General features: G+C 39.9%; 1 protein-coding gene across 3 annotated transcripts in view; it reads left to right on the forward strand.

Annotated features, from left to right (window-relative positions):
- The window catches only part of PTPN14 (protein tyrosine phosphatase non-receptor type 14), a 120,451-nt gene that overhangs the window by 61,413 nt on the left and 41,277 nt on the right, over nt 1-17,761 (forward strand). For 2 of the 3 annotated variants that reach the window (XM_082047381.1, XM_082047380.1), the window contains exons 4-5: nt 15,325-15,422; nt 17,637-17,704. The exons of the other annotated variant lie outside the window; for it this stretch is intronic. In XM_082047381.1, coding sequence (XP_081903507.1) covers nt 15,325-15,422; nt 17,637-17,704 — 166 coding nt within the window. The remainder of the gene's footprint in view (nt 1-15,324; nt 15,423-17,636; nt 17,705-17,761) is intronic. 3 annotated transcript variants of the gene reach the window in all.

Genomic DNA, 17,761 nt, shown 5'->3' on the forward strand with positions numbered 1-17,761 from the left:
CTCAAGTTGGAAGGGTCCCGTAAGGATCATTGAGTCCAATTCCCAGCTCCTTGCAGGACTACCTAAAACCTTAATCATATGACTAAGAGCATCATCCAGACGCTCCTTGAACTCTGTCAGGCTTGGTGCTGTGACCACTTCCCTGGTCAGTTCCTGTGACTGACCACCCTCTCAGTGACGAACCTTTTCCTAATGTCCAACCTAAACGTCCCCTGATGCAGCTTCATTCCATTTCCTTGTGTCCTGTCACTGGTCACTAGACGAAGCAACTGGTTATGATTAGGACATGACTGCAAACCACCATCTTAAAATTGTGTCTTAAATTGCATAGGACCGTCAGGATTGAATCTTAATTCCAGAAAGAAGAGCTGAAATTCCATGAGACTGTTTGAACCTAGGCATTTTACAGCCCTTAAAGAATAGGAAATAAATAAAGCATTTTGAAACTTGCTTTGGAGGTCTAACCAGCTTCTGATGTAGGAGAGGCTTCTGCCTTCCTGCAAGGAAACAAAAACCTTTTGAGTGGCCAGTATGTTTATTCTGTGATATCTGAGAGTTGAAATGGTGCTGAAGCTGGAGACCTGGCCTTCTGTTTTTATCTGTGAAGAGCTTGCTTTGTGTATGAAACTGCGTGTTTGGATGAGTCACACCTACCGCTTTTTGTTTCTCAGCCTGGGAGGAAGCTGTCCTCACCGCTGTTGGTGATAAACACTTGTGCTATGTGTTGATAAACACTGGGATAACCTGGGGCATCAGTTCTATTTAAATCCTGTCCCTCTGGGCCCTTGGCTTTCCCATGTTAGATTTCCCAGTGCCACACACACATATGGTTGCATACTTGCAGCTGTATTGGTAACAGTACCCATTTTGTGCATGTGTGTTCATGGAAAATCAGTTGCAAGTCTGCTTGTATGACCTGAACATGTCCCCCTGTTCTTGTTTCACGTTTGTAGCAGGCTATCTTAAATAATACTGAGAACTGATTTTTAAATCTTGCTGTGAGTGGCAATCATGAAAATAGCAAACTGAAGTGGAGAACAGCATCCTACTTTCTTTGAACTGCAGACTGTCTCAAGGCAAAAGGATGAGCTTATGGATACTAAGCTTCTGCTTTCACAGCTGGAGGATTTGTTCGGAGTTGTATTTAACAATACGGCCCAGCTAGATCGATTCATACTTGAAGACTCTACAAGAAACCTTCAGCCAGGTGGGGGCTGTCAGGCTTAGGACAGGATGTAGAGATACAAAATGCCAAACGAAAAATTAACTTTATTTTCATTTATAAACAGAAATAATGTTCTGTAGACTTGAAATTCATGTCTAATGTTTCCTGATGGATGGGAGCACACCGCCATCGCCGCGATGGACAGGGGCTTCCCTGCCGCCTTCCTTGCCTCCTCTCTGAAGCAAAGACTGAGCTTCGGTCAGGAGGTTTCTGTAAACTCAGTGAAGAAGCTTCTGCTGTAGTGGCTGTTGGAATGACTCACAATAGGATCAGTCTTGATAGATTTTGTTCCCTGAAGATTGTTAGTGTATCGTTGTCTATTTAAACCAGACAGACACAACTAAGAGCAAGTAGAGGGACTTTTTCATCTCCCATAAGGCAGAATTGCTCCTTTCGTTCAGACTTCATGACGTTCTGCATTACATGAAGAGAAAGGATAAATTGAACTAAATTAACTGTCACTAGATTTGAGGGCGAAGTAGCTCTTTTTGTCTTAGTGTACACATGCCAAGAGTAAACTTCTTTAAGGCTAAGGTGCTTTTAAAAAAAATATCTTCTCTCTTTGTTTCAGTTACTACTGGTATCAAGAAGAGCACTGAGAAGAGATTACAGCAGTTGTTGAAGTTTTCCCGTACCTTAAAAAAAAAAATCGAACAGCAGCAGAGGCAGGAGGAACGTAGTTCCTTGGCTTTGCTGTGCAGCAGTTATGACACTTAAAAATTTGTATGGACAGTATTTTCAAATGGAAATGCTACTCTGTGCTGGAAAAGTGGCAGCATTTCAGGGTATCTGTTACATTGTCTTTTCAGTGTTGCCAGTGTTCTCAAACTTCATCAAAGGGCCTGATTCTGAGCTTCTAGCTGGTGTTAGTCATTTCTCCCATTGGGATCAGCCACAGGTAAGAATATTTAGGGTCTGCAAGCCCTTGGTGTGATAGTGGATGCAGTTCAGTTTTGTGGGTGTGTTGCTACAAATGTTGTATACACAGGCATCCCTCTGAACTGGTAGGTTACGCAGAGCAAAGGACTTGGTTTCTAGCAGCGTGGAAGAAGTGCAAGAAGTAATTTACTACCCTAAAAATAGCCCATATTTTAATACACTTTTATGAAAATAAACAAGCCTATGGTGTTCTAGTATCACACAAGTGACATGCTGGTACTAGAACTGTTTCATTTCGCTTCCTTAATTGAGGAGAAGAAAGAGAAAATAAACTCTTGTTGGCCATAAACTAGAAAGAACATTTGCATAAAATGAGACAGTTTCAAAGTAAAGACCAAATGGGGCTTGGTTACTTATGGAAGAGGAACTGTTTATCATCCACTTCACTTGCAATTGCCTTACCAGGGCTCTGCCCAGCTTTTCAGAGCTTGGTTCTGACCTTTTATATTAGGGTCTTATTAAACAAAGCTTTTTTTGGAAGAAGCTTTGTGCCTATTTATGAATCTATTTGTCAAGAAGAAAGGAGTGAATTATTTCAGCAAATATCTGTTTCTGATTTCTGACTTGTGCTAACAGTGAGGAATTTGAGAGTTATTCTGAAAATTACTGAATAGATGTCTGCTCTCTTCTTTTTCTGTGACATTTTAGTATAATGGCTATAGACAAAGTTATAGTCATGGCATGATTTTGCTTTCCCTAGGGGCGGGGCGGGGGAAGTTCTCTTCATTTTTTTGGTTTACAGGATAAGAAAAGTGGAAAAACGGAAAACACTTGTCATCCCTAGCTGTTTGAATCACAGAAGTGCCCATCAGTGTTTATGCATCTCCTCAAAGATGAAAAGGATCACTCCTCTTCTAATCTATGAATAGTGGCACTCACTGCCTTTGTTATTTAGACTACTGTAAAGTGCTTGACAGCCTTTTTTTGCCCTTAAGGTGTTGTAGCAATGTATATCATTGCAGAAATGAGGTTGCCCATTCATTAAGGAGTGCTGTGCACACAATGAATATCATGGTGTACCTCACAGATTGCTAAGCTGCTTCTGACTTGTCTCCCGGTGTAGTTGAAGGCACTATTTTTTGACAGAAGTTACCTAGATTGGGGCTAGTATTCCTTTGTTTATACTCCCATGGGATGCAGTAGCAATGACGAGCGGTTTCTCCTTAGGGAAGTGCAGACCACTGTGGGGTATACTGCTCCAAGTCTTGGTGGCACAGACTGATCTTACCTCAGTCATGTAGTTCCTCCTGATGAAGCCTCAAGAACGAAGGTTGCTGTAGGCTTCCTGTGTAATCTGTGAGAAGAAACGGGCATTTTCACAGCATGATTCAGGATTGCTCTGTCATGCCTCATTTTCTGCAGGTGATTCATCCTCTTTTCTGCTGCATGTTGTGAAAAGGGAACTGTGGCTCATTGCTCCCAGATGTCTGAAGTTTGACTACAGCATCAGAAAGAGGGTCAAACCAGTAGCAGCAATCTCTGAGCAAACAGACCTGTGCTTTTTTATTAGGGTTTCTAACTGCTTTTTAAATTTCAATAATTCAATAGGCAGTGAAAATCTTGGTTATGGTAGCATTGCCAGTCTTCAATTAAATTTTGATGGCTGCACTGCAGGCTGGAGCACACTTTTTCCCTTCTCATATAGCTGAGACACAAACCACTAATACTGGTTCTAAGCAGTAGAACCTTTTTCAGGTAGCTGAATACCTTTGGTATTTTTTGCCTTGCTGGCAGGGTATAAAGCTAAAGGAGCTGCAATTGGATGTCAGTACAGTCTTGAAATCTCTGAGTGTGTTTAAAAGAAGCATTTGTATGGAGGCCCTTATGCAGCTGAAAATCTCAACAAGAATTTGGCAGAAATCTCAGTGTCGGAAGATGGCAGATTCCTGTGCAGTGAGATGTTTACTGGTTCACTGTTTTTATCTTTGGCAGCTGCTTTTACACTTGATATCTTCAGCTGTTTTTGAAGCTTTTACAAAGAATAATTATTCATTTCACAAAATGGATCTACTTTACCCACCAAACAGGGCACTGATTCACATATTTCTCTGGCAACATCCCGTTGTTATCAGAGCTGTGTTCACTTTTGCAGGGTTGCATTCACTGGGACGTTAGAACTTCCTGGGCCATGGTTTTATTGCATGATTTACTGATGTGTGGGGTGACTGTTTTCCTGTGAAAACACAAGGGTCACCAAGCTCTTCAGGAGGTGGAAACAACCTGAGTTATCCTGTTTTCTGCTGGCATTGAGTGCTCATGTAGGTGCTTCAACAATCTTTTCACAGGAATATGAGCTATTGTACTGATGGCCTATAGATAGCTGGCAACTTCATTGTGTCACATTTCAATCAGTGTTTTCTTATTACCTGGATAGATTACTGTAAAAGTAAGTAGTGAATGGACTGGATTTAATTCCCTGCAAGGTAAAATTCCACAAAATCAACTGAGTTTTCTTGGATGTTGGTTATGTGAGGTTGGGATACTACTAAAAGTTTTACTGATTTTTTTATTATATTTTTTTTTAATGAGTTCCATAAAATCATTAACAAGGTTTCACTGCAGACTACTGTAGCATCCATTTATTTTTTTTAAAGTTCAAGTTAAGTACACATTCTGTAAGTTTGAACGTGTTCACTTGCTCTTTTGAATGAAGTAACACCTGAATACACTTGCATGCTGCTACACACCCACAAACCAATGATTTTGTGATGTGCTTCTGAATGCTTACATATGCATACCAGTTGTTCACTGGTATACGTGTTCACTCTGTTCAACTTTTGCATCAGTGCACAGCAGTACATTTAACCAGAAAAGGCTGGTGGACTTAAGACACACTAGAGTTTAGAGTTCTGCTGGAGGAGAATATTTAAAATATATACTGAAAAATAAGACAAGGTTTATGGGGTGTATACAATATGTTTTATTACTCCAGCTGGCATAATGGAGGGCGGGGAGTATGGGGCAATCCAAACTCTTTGTTTTGTGTCCAAAGAATAGAGTTACACCTGAACTTAGCCTAATTTTTAAAAAGAGTTATCTGTTTATTTTCAGCGTTGCATAGTATGAGCTAGAGTATACATATGTTCTAGTTAACTCACCACATTTTTTTAGCATGATATTCTAACCTGCTCGGCCATTAACCTGGCTGGCTACCAGGAGAATTTTCAAACTGTTGACTCATATTGCTTCCATATGTAACTTAAACCACCTTTTCCCACAGTGAAGACAGCTTGAAGGTTAGCTGCGTTTTCTTTTCAGGGGAGGGAGCAGCATATTTTGAACTGAGTCAACGCATATGAGTAAAGGAAGTAAATCTAAGGTATTATTAACTTTCGGGGGTCTAATCTCATTTTTGCTGGAATCATTTCCTGCTTCCAAACCAGGAAAGATCAACAGGGTTTCTTGTGCTCCTCTTCCCCCTGAGGTTTAGTAGTCTTCAGCATACATAGCCATGGCTCATCTTTGCAATTTTGCGTCTTTGTGAGAATAGATCTTCACAGCTACCATTACTTTTATACCATTTAAGGATTTGGGGGCGGGAGTTGCTCTGTGTGTGGGACCTGATGTGTTGAGGATGTAACTAGTTAAGTGGGAAATTACATGCAGGCTGCATGCTATGTTATTGAGCCTATATGTAGTTGAAGCTCCTGAGGATGCTATGTGGGAATGGGGAGACCGTGTTAGAAGGAAGGTGAAGGTGGAGACAGCAGTTCTGTGAGTTTGCACTCAAAAAAAACCCCAGTTGAGTACAGATATTTTTTTCTGGCAGGGTGCACAAAAAAGCTGAAGGGAGTTTAGCAAGCAAGATTTTTTCATAGACTTTGATATCCATTTGACCTGTGCACCTTACTGATGAAGAGGTGATCGGAGTTTAGTTCCAGTGTTATCACCATTATGGGAAGTTGCATCTTGCCTCAGGCCCCTATTTTCTCCCTGTGATTTTTTGTTGTTGTTGTTTTTGGCAATAGGGTGGGACTATGAGAATTGCAATCTTCCTCTACAGCATTTAAGATCTGTGTATGAAAAGCAGTATGTGGCATTGCTGCAGTGCCACCTACCTGACTCAGTTCTACTTTTTTTTAATTTTAAAAAATGGCAAAAAAAGAAAGTGAAGTTAATAAGAAAAAATAAAGTCTCCTATGTTGTAACCTTCAGTTTACTGTAGCCAAATGGAAGTGTTTTGCTCAGTTCAGGGGACAGGAGCACATACCTGAGCATGTATTTAAGCTTAACTGTGTGAGTAGTCTAAAGTCAATAGGACTGCCATGTTGGACAGTAAAACTTTTAGCATGTCCTTAAAACCCAAACCAGATGGATAAGTGCCTTTTTTCAAAGATGAGAGTCTAACAAACTCTTAACTCCCAAATGTTTCAGTCTAGTATTTCAATGTAGTATTTATTCTTGCACTGAATGTCATTTTTCAGCTGAAAACACTAAAATACAGATTTCTTCACATTACATGGTTTTGATTGTTTTGCTTTACTTTCGCAATCCCATTCCAGCCTTTATAAGAATGAATGTTACGGTGGTGTCACCAGGGCCTGGCTTTGCTGGACTCCAGCTTGCAGAGACCAAACGTAGCCTTTGCTGAGAGTGTGCTTGGAAGACAAGAAAATATGGCTTCCACCATTTTTTAACTCTAAAAGGCATGCTGGAGTTTTGTCCTGTATAATTGTTTAGGTATTTGGATTAACTCTGATAAAATTATAGGTGGTTGTTAGGGAGTTTATGGTGCTTATAAATTGTATTGGGGCTCCCTGTAATTTGTTATAATTAATTCAAGAGTTCAGGGGCAGAAAATCAGGATCAGGTTGTGGCATGCCTTCCTTTCTTGCTAAAGCATGCCATTACTGGCCTTTTCATTTAAGGTTTAACTTTGTGGGTTTATTTGAACTTGGAGTATCTGAAAAGTACAATACGCTCTTGACAAAAAGTACAAGTGCAGAGGATGGACTTGTTGTTGTTGGGGGGTTCCTTTTTTAATGCTGAGAAATTGGTGGACGTGGTAAGGCCACATTTGCTGGCTAAGCCTCTCCGGGAAGGAGTGCATGTTTTGGAAGGCTTGTGTCACGTCTGCAGGCCACGACAAGGCCTGGCTGCATGTCTGTGCTTGTGACCCATCAGAAATGGCAGGTAGAGAAAAACACTCGCAGAGCACTTCTTTACAGTCCAAGCTCAGTATTTTGCTGCCAACAAGAACACCGAGTGTGATGCTGGTATCTCGTGTCTCACTGTGAAGGGTTTCCCCAGCCATCCATTTAACACTGGGCTCCAAAGACCCACAACACTTTGATAACAGGCTATACTGGAAGCAGGTGCTTATGTGTGAAAGGTTATAAAGCATGTATTGCCTTCCTAAACAGTCCCATGTCCACTTGCAATATATATGTTCTACTATTTTTTGAATGCTTGGTTTTGCTGCAGAAATTTGACTTCATTGACTGATGCCAGAAAACAAAGCTTATTGCTCCTAAAACATTCATACTTGGCATTTGCATTTGAAATCTTCTGCCAGCTGTGTAAAGAATTGGTGGAAGTGGAGATCTGAAATTTTAGTATACTGTCTTTTGGAGAATGCGTGCATAAGAACAACGTTTCAGTAGTAAACTGAAGAAATAGAGGTGGTAAAAAACAACAAAGCCGTGCAAAATTCTGATCAGACTGTTTTTAGGTGCTCAAAGGTTTTCCTGTTCTAGTAGCTTTAGCCAGGAGTTGACTGTGTAGATGGACCTTAACCTTGGAAGACTTTGGCCTTTGGTAGGAATTTCAATGGTCTGAGGTGGTGACTTACCTTCCACTGTGTGCCCATCGCAGCGCCTACAGCAAGCCGCCCCCCAGGCTCTGTATCATTTACCCTTATGCTCACAAGTTGCATATCAAAACAAATGGAAAGTGACCATTGTTGTGAAATTAGCCTGTTTTAGCCAAATCCCCATTCCTCCTGTTTTGCTATAAACTGTTGCTTTTAAAGAGAGAGATTGAACAATGTAGAAGTAGGTGATATGAACTGGGTTTTGATCTGTCCTCCTTTTACAATCCAATGTGTGAAAATGATGCTAACCCAGCATTGTTCTCTCTCATGAGGAAGGGGAAGAGGAATGACACAAATCTTTCCATATATTTAATTTATTTTAGTTTTAGTTTCAGTCATGTTTTCCATCCAGCTGCTGGAGGAAACCAGGATGCAGACAGTTGGATGCTGCTTTTGAGCAACCTCATTTCTCAGTTACCTGAAGCTAACCATGACCTACCTTACAAGGTTGTTATGATCAAGCAGTTCCTACCCTACAAACTGTTATGACTCTGTTTTCACTATTGGCATTGACAGTTTGAGCTTCTGAAGGAATTTTCTCCTGCATGTGTGACAAAGGCTCTTTCGTCTCCTTCCTTGTTTTTTTTTCTGGCAAGTCTGTTGGTCTTTCTGAAGGTCTGTGACAGGGTGTGGTAGCCTTGTTCTCAATAATACCCTTCTAAAAATATTACCCTTTAGTAGTGGAAGCACAGCCATTGCTTTTTATATTCTACCACAAATGCCAGATAAATGGCTATTGTCTACTACTGTGAAACATCAGACTTTCGCTGGGAGGGAAGCTGATGAAATTCCAGAGGAGTGAGCTGGAGATGTTCTGTTTATCAACATCATCTACGTTTTTTTACAACAGCAAAGACAAGGCCTTAGCACTGCGTTGCTGGCAATGACATCATCAATGTATGTACCTCTTTTTCTAAAGTGCCTTTAGATTAAGATGTGCTGATTGAAGCCTTGCATCTAAAATGTGTTTCAGCATGCTCAGGCCCAGAAATCATAACACCATCCTTGCCAATATGCTGAACATCGTATCTGAAAAGACTGGTCTTATCTGCCTGCCTTTCTTTCTTGCCGTATAAAATCCAGTCCGAGTTTGCAATCAGTTTTGTTGCAGTTGTTGGGTGACCCACATGAAATAAGCAGCATCCAGTAAGTAGTACTCTGGATTGAGGCTTGGGAACAAAGCTTGGATGTCCCAAATCTGCCATGGTTTCCTGCCAGAGTTTACATGAGTGACTCCACCAGTTGTGTACCTCAGATACTCTATTTATAAAATTAGGCTAATGATCATTAATACTATTTAAAGCAAGTTTTTCTGAGAAAAACAGCCAGTAAGAGTTGTTTATTATTATTATTATTATTATTATTATTATTATTATTATTATTATTGTCTCAAATATGTAATAAATAAATAAGCCCCATTTTGTCATTCTCAGTTAGTTCCTTTGCCCATTGAATAGCTGAATCATTGGCTTGTTTAACTTGAAGACTGAGAAAAAAATGAAAGGCCCCATGTTTAAAATAAAAAATAGGTTTCTGTGGAATCCCGTAGTTAAATATTATCAAAGCCAAGATCATAGGAGATTTTAAAGTGTGAGGTGAACAACAGACACATCAATATCAAAGCTAATGCTTAAAATAATTTCAGTAAATGATAAAAGGCCTCTATTCTGGAGAAACTGCTTCCCTCTGGGCAGATTATTGCATAAGCATACATTGCAGTGTGTCTGCTCAGAAGTATAATACTGTACTAACATAAACCCAAACGAGCTGAGTTGGAATGTTATGATTCAATGAGACTTTTATTGTGTTCCTAATTTTAGAAGATCATACTGTACTCTAATTGCAATTTTTTTTTTTGAAGCTGGAAAAGAGCTGAAGGTCTTGAGCTAAACCACTTGTGGGCCAATCTGTTACTCCTTTAGGTCTTAAAGACTTCTTATTTTGGAGATATGAGGCAGTAAAGCAGTTTTCCTCCAGAGAAGTTAAACTACATAGCTGTGAAGTTATCCAATAGATAGGCTTGACGCCAATAAGGTACCTAATGAGTTATAAAAAAGTTAGTCATGCCGGTAATTGCATCATTAGAAACGATTTTAAAGGAATTGTACCTCTTGGGTAACTAATATGTGTTTTGTAGAGCTTTGTGTATTTCCAAATACACTCAAGGTAAATATTTATTAGTATTGAAACTGTAATGCATTTATTCATACTGGCTTGAAATACCCAGAAAAACACAAGGACTGATTAAAAAGAAAAAAAAAAAAAAAGAAAAAATTAAAGCGTTTCCTGTTGCAGTACAGATAATGTGTATATTCCAAACCCTTCCTGACTCTGATGTGCAGCGAAGGAAAGTAAAGCTAGGGAAAAATAACAAAAATCCAGACTGATCACAGTACAGCATTCAAAGAATATTAGTCCTTATTATCTCAATCCTATCACCTGTTTGTATAAACGTGTAGATCTGTGTATGTATAGGAAATATATATTTAGACTGTAAATCCGTGGGGCAATAAGCACTTTTTGTTCCGTTCTTGTACATTGCCTAGCAGGTTGGATGCTGTTCATTACTAAGGCTACTGGGTCTGATAATATTGAGTAATTATTAATGAAATATTTGCCTTGTGGTTCTTTGTAGAATTCACTAATGGGAAAATTGTGAAGATGGAATGCACCAGTACAATTACTCTGGAAAACTAACCTATATTCTTATTTTTGTAAACCATCCTTTAATCTCACTTCCAATATTGATCAGGCCAGGTTCTGCATGACTTGTGGTATCTGAAACATTGGTTGTTGAAGAGAACAGAAATCAGTAAAATGTATTGAGTTGTTTTCAGCATATATAAAACAGCAACAGAGCTTATACGTCAGATGAACAGTGGTGGTGGTAGGGTACAATGAATTCGGTGACACTATACAAACATGCGTGTTCTGTTTTGAAGTGACAGGACAACAAACAAGAATCCTGATCTTGGGAGGTCTTTGAAGAATTGTGTGGGCAAATGGAGTTTCTTTACATTTACACAGCAGTAGCCGAGTCTGAATCTGAGTGTTGCAATTAAATTTTAAACCAGTACCCTTATCTCCCGCTTACTAATACTATTTGAGTGTTTTGTTGTTGTTGTTTGTTTGTTTTTTCTTCTGATATAGTATGGATTCCTAAGATGCAGACATTGATTCTGGAGTTCAGATGTATCATATTTGTCCAGTTGCAGCTTATTTACTTTATTAAAAAGCATGCTTTTTGGTGCAATAGATGCAAATATACTTTTAATGTTTTCTATGTTGGCTAAATAGAGTTGTGGGAAATGATATCCTTATAATTATGGCTTTGTTCAGACTTGTTGTCCACTCCCATTCCCCTTGGAATTAGCTACAGGCTGGCAAACTGTAGTAGCCTTTATTACATTGAATACACAATGGCTCTGCTAAAAATGTTCAACCCAAAATGAGCATCAAAGGTGAGAGATTTCAGCTCTCTGCCCCCTTGGCTATGGTGGTGTCTCTTTTGCCCTGCACACCCCTAATATGCCAGAATGCCTCTGTGAGGAAAGCTTTGTCAGTCTTAATTTTGAATTTCTTGCCTTGTATTATCTGGGGGTTCAGGTGGCGGACTTCTATTTTTTTTTTCAGTTTCCATATGCTTTCCCAACTAGACCACCTAATAGGTGGCTTGTGAAATGCATGGTTTGATCTGCTGTTCTGGAACAGCTTTCCTTAGCAAATCTATAGCTGAATCATTTTAAAAATGTTTCATTTCCCTCAAATTATAGATATACTTTTGCAATCCAAGCGAACAAAGAGCGGTCTCAGCTAGCATAGTGACATAATAATAGCATTTAATGTAATTTCAGATGGAGGAGCCTCAAATCCTCAACAGAATATGGGCCAATTTCTCCTCTCTGTTGGCTGGGCAGAGAGCCTGACCACAGTTTTGCAGCACATGAATCTGTGGCTTGTAGGGCTATTAGAGCCTTCTAGCAGAGCTTCCTCCAGGGTGTGCTCCTCATCTTCCTTGGCAGTGGAATTAGCCGCTCCAGTTCATGCCTTGTGAAAGGAGATGTCCCAGTTCCTACCTAATGTGGCCACAATGCAGGAAGATGTCAGGGGACACCTGAGGTGGGTGACCCATGTCACTGTCACTCCAGGAGTAAAGACGAGGCTGGTACAGACCAGAGGTTTCTGCCTCAGTCTTCAGTTTTTCTTGGCACTTCCATTGAAAAAGGTGTCAGAGCCATAGCAGGTCATTGCTTTTCAGTGAGTTTGCCTGTGAAAGGTGACAACTTTCTCCAGGAGGTTTTGCCTGATGGATGCACTAGTTAATGTCAGAGAGCTAATTATATGTGTCTTTTAAACTCTTACTGCATGTCACTCTGCAACATATAATAAATTCTGAAATTTCATTCTGCTGCAGTGTTAGTAAATGCAATACTGTGCCATAATATAGTAGAATATTCCTATTATGATTTTTAAAAGTGACCTGTCTCTGACAATGAGGGTGAAACACCTGTAAATGGGCATCTTTCTCATAAAGTGTGTGCTGTCTGCTGTCTTAAAACAATTTTTCTAAAGTACTGGCAACTACAATTGCAACTAAAGCCCCAAATCACTGTTTCTTTTGAAAGTCTTGGTCATAATATTTGATACTACAATAACTGTATTATCATAGTATTTTTGATGATGCTTACCTAAATAATAATTTCTGTGGTTTATCTGTAGTTTTGTGGGTACTATGGTTGGAATCATGGCCGGCCAGCTTCTATAGAGCTAAGATCTCACTATAAAATTTTACGTTGTTTTGACTTTCATATCGTCTCTTAAATTTGTGTTTGTTTTAACAGTAGCTATAACTTTACAACAGATGTGGATTTTACTTCTGTTAGACTAGAATGTGTAACTCATGCATGCATATGTAGCATTGACATAAATAGCCGCCTTTCAGGATTACAGGTCTTGAAGACCAGATTCAGCAAACACTTGCTCTCATGTGTACTTGATAAAGCAGCTTATGTCAAGCTTGTATGAAAGTTTGTGTATTTTCACAATTGGGATTTAGTCATTGCAAAGAAGTGGAAACAAGCTGATTTATCTCTTGGACCCGGCAAGTGTGAAACCTGGGACTGAAGCACAGGGCTCAAGCTTAGAAGTTGTATGCTTTTTATGCTGCCTCTATGAAATTTCAAAATCCCCTGAGGTTTTAATCTTCATTAGGCTGTGTGAAAGCCAAATCTAAGCATTTTAAATGAGATTATATTTTTCCTGTTTGAAAATTTTCTTCTGCGTTCTGTAAAGGAGAGAGGTGAAGAGGAAGCCTAAAACCAGTAACACAACAGTTACCTTTTCTGTGTATGTAAAAATTGTGGACTCTGAAAGGAACTTCTCAGATGTGAAGAATATGTGCACAGGCCTTCTCTGAGAGGATTTCTGTGCCCTGCAGTGCCCATAGCCTCTGAACACCCTGCTGCTGCCTTGGGAGTGCGGGTCTGCTCAGAGCGTTGGTGCTGTCTAGTGGCAGGTTACTGCATCTCACATCACTCATGGAAGAGTTAACTGAAGAAAAATGTAAAATGCTGCATTTTATTAATAGCCCTTGAAGCGTGGCTTGGGTTATGCTGGGTTTGAGGCACGCAGGTTTTTTCTGTTGCCTCCACGCAGAATTAAATGGTAACATTTTCGAGTATAGTTATGGCTTTGCAGTCCCCGTGACATGAGTTACAGTCATTCTTCTTCCCAAGAAGGAAGGGTTAATTGCATTGGCGCTGGGAAGGTGACTTACACACACGCACACGTGTCTGAAATCGTTGAAACAAGACCAGAACAGTTTCTTTGCTATTCCCAAAGGTTCAAAGGTAAGGTCAGATGTGGTGTGCTGGCTGCAGCCAAGTCCAGTTAGGAGTTTACTGCCCCTAGTCTTTCTGATTGCTCTTTGCTCTCTGCCTTGCAGAGGCTGCAGTCTCTGAGACTGGCTAGCACACTGGTGTACCATTTCTTTCTAACTTGGTTTAGCAGTTATTTTTTAAATCCATGTCATTTTGAGAGGATGCCCTTTGTGTTAGGGGGCTGAGCAGGCATGCAGCTGAAGGGAGCAGTGACCTCCTAACCTGGTTCAGCTGCAGCTAAACCCAGGATGTCTGGCCACAGGCTGGGAAACTCCTTTCTTGGTTTTGGGGGTTTCCTAACGCGGGTCACCCATCACTTGCTCTCAGCAGGTCTGGGGTTTGGGTGCCTGAGGCTGAGCGCCATGGCAGCACCTCTGCCTTTGGGCTCAGACCTGATGAGTTGTTGCATGTTGGCTGAGAAGGAATTGTGTTTAGTGTCAGTTGGGACAGGTTATATATGCCTACACCAAAAGTTTAAGCTGATGGACGTGAGATCGTTACATTGCTGTAACTCAACTGTATTTTGTTGGCACATCAGTGGCCGATCTGGTGTCCTTGCAGTTGTGGCTGTAATTTCTTCAGCTGCCTGTCTTGCCCCCACCTGTTTTTTTCTGCCCATGCCACACAGGTAGCTCAAGGGAACATGCTTTGGTGCCTGCAGAATAGAAAGGTGTGGCCTGTTAATGAAGGTGTCTCCACTGGACTTCAACCTGATGCACCAGAGGGACTGGGACACATCCCTGCTGCTTTGTCCAGCTCTGCTGCGGGGCTGGTCCAGTTCAGGGGATGAGAGGGATACACAGATGGGGATAGTGACTTGTTAAACTTTTTGTGTAAAGCTTCTTGTTTGACATCATCTACTCAATGGTAAATGTAAGGTGAAATGTGTGAGTTTTCTGTCACTGTGGTTAAAACTTGTGATGAGCTACTGCAGATCAGCAAGTGACTGACATTAGAAGCTGGTTTTGCTTGATTTGGGTGTCTAAGTCATCCTTACAGATGGGAGATGCTAATTTAAAAAACTTCTATATGGGCCACAGTTAAAGTTATGTCAGTAGGCTGTAGTATATTGCTAAAATTCTGTTTGTTCTATCAGAATGGCGACACTGGAGCAAAAATGGCCAAAGAAATATGGAACAGCCTCTTTTTATATTGGTGATTGCACAGTCTTCAGTAACCTCTACAAATTTTATGCTGAAAGTAATCCCAACCAATGCCCCTCTTCTATGTAGTCCAGGGAACACAAGTTAGAACAACTTATTTTCCTTTTCATCCGCCTGTAAGCATTGCACATGTAGGGATCACATTGATATGTTTTGGTAATGTGGAACTTGTGAAGCCAGGCATGGACCACTCTTTAACAGCCTGACCTGTTTGTGCTGAGTTTTTATTGTTTTCAGCAGTCTTCTGCAGAAAATGTATAAACATACAGATGTTCTAAATTGTGCTAAGTTGTGTTTTGTTTGTAGATATCTGTATTACCTACAAGTGAAAAAGAATGTTCTCGATGGCCGGTTACTTTTTTCATTGGAGCAGGGAATTCGACTAGCTGGCTTGGCAGTGCAAGGTAAGATGATGTGACCTGATAGCCCTTTTCCAACTTTGTTTATTTTTGTTTGTTCTATATGTTGACTAGGCACTAAGGCCTAATGCGACCCCTGCTCACAACACCTGGGTTTTCTATTGATTTAAAAGTCCATAGGTGGACTGTCCTTGACGAAACGCTCACACCCTCAGGGAGGGAATGATGAAACACATCACAGTGTTCAACTTTCCTATTTCTAACATCTGTTTTAGTGAATCTGAACAAAACTCCAGTTCTCCCAACCCCAACCATGGAGCACTTTGCAGTAATGAGTTTGATTCACGTTCTCTGGTTTGAAATGCAATTACATCAAAGAGCATAGCAGCAGCTTTAATGTTGCCTTTAATTAAGAACTCGTTTTGCTGTATAGTGCTATCTGAAGTATGAAAGAACACATGACCATAATTGTTATATGAGTTATAAATTAATAATAAACTACTTCTTATGATATGATTTTTATTCTGAGCCTCCTAAGGACATTAACAGAAGTAGGAGTCACATAATGTATATGGGCAGAGGAGGAAGCCCTGTATTTGGAAAAGCATGTTTCACTTTCTCCATGACTGACTATTAGAATCTAAGGTAGAATTTCAGCAATCATGTTCTGGGCATGTCCTCTGAGGAGAGGGAATCGGGAAGTATATATATAAATTGCAAACATGAAGATCTGATTCTTGAAAAGTAAAGGTTCAGTGGAGAGTAATGCTAAGATGATCCTCCGTAGGGCAGTAGAAATTCTACTTTAGTATCTTATTTCTTGGTCAAAAATTGAAGAAAAAAATGTTTCCTCTCAAAGCTTGAAATGTTTTATTAACACAGGAAAATATATGTATAGGCTTCCATACTGAATTTAAGTAAATTAAGTTTTTCCATTGTGTGAGTTAGGGCTCAATAGATAATGAATGTTTCACTGGTCCTGTGTTTTTGAAGCTTTTTGCTAACTTTGCGAGTGAGTCAGTCTTTGTAAGCAGTTTGAAGTAATCACTTTTATTCTGAATTTTCTATATGATCTATTTTATTTCAAAGACCATTGCATCAGAATCTTGTTCGCTTTATTCCTGACCTTTTATTACTCCCTTTGTCCTTTGCATGTGATGCAAATGAAGATATTTGAAATACTTATTTCTTTTAAACTTAGACTCTGTTTCATGTCCATTTTGATTTCTTTCTGTTTATGTTACAACATAACTCTGAGGTGAAAACAAAATGAAACTGCATTTTTTGGCATCCTGCGATACGTGAAATTGTCTAGAAGCTTTGAAAGAATGTTTAGCTAGTATGATTTATGGTGGGAATTTCCAACTTCTATAATATGAGTATCTTGTAGATGGCGTTTGATCCAGTTCAATTAATATAAAATAAAAACCTCCTGGCAAGATATTCTTTTGATATAAGCTGTTGTGTATTTAACAGATAGATAAGTATAGGCTTTGTTTTGTTGGGGTTTTTTTAACGTAGTTCAGCCTTTAGAAAGCATTTTCAAAACTCTGCGGTTTCAAGGACATAGAGACAAGAATCCTCAGCCCGACACAGGAGTGAACATAAGCATGGAGGCGATTGCCTCTTAGAGATGTAGAAGAAGTAGAAAAGCGAGTAGAAAAGTGTGGGCCAGTCAGTTAAACCTGCACAGCGCCCGTACTGCTGTATTGGCTGCAGAGGGATAAGACCTTCCTGCCCCCGCCCGAAACTGTGTTGGTTGGTGACCATTTTTAATAGAATTGGCTAGTGGATTTTAACCTCCTAGGCTGTAAAATTAAGCATCTTTTGTACAATTGTGTAGAATTGTAGCAGAGGTAGGGTAATATTCAGGGTTGGAAACGTTGGAGAAGCCAAAGTGTGAACTGTTTTTAGAGAGGCTGAGCAATCCCAGCCATTTGAGATGGTGGTATTATTAGTTCATGAAGGTTACAGAAAAAGAAACTCCTGCACTCCTGATGGTTAAGCATTGCAAATGGTCGTAATATTATGGATCAAAAGAGAGAAATTACTTGTTGGCTGTTATTTGATCTCTAGTAATAACACTATTATTTTCAGACCTCCATGTTAAAAGCTGAAGTACAAGCAGAAATCTTTGTGCTGGGTTGTGGCTTTAGAGAGAACTCGCCCACTTGAAATTAAGCATCTGTGCGAAGGTTGAGTGTGGTCTTAACATGTGTGGAAATTGCTAAAAGGAGTAATTGTGTTGTTTTTTTCCAGCGGATTTTGGAGACTATAATCAGTTTGAATCTCATGACTTCCTCCGAGAATATGTCTTGTTCCCTATGGTGAGTTCCTTATCCACCTCTTTTGTGGTCTTCTATGAATAATTTCTCCATGCCTCA

This window comes from Streptopelia decaocto (assembly GCF_964273445.1).
Source record: "Streptopelia decaocto genome assembly, chromosome: 3".
Lineage (NCBI taxonomy): Eukaryota > Metazoa > Chordata > Aves > Columbiformes > Columbidae > Streptopelia > Streptopelia decaocto.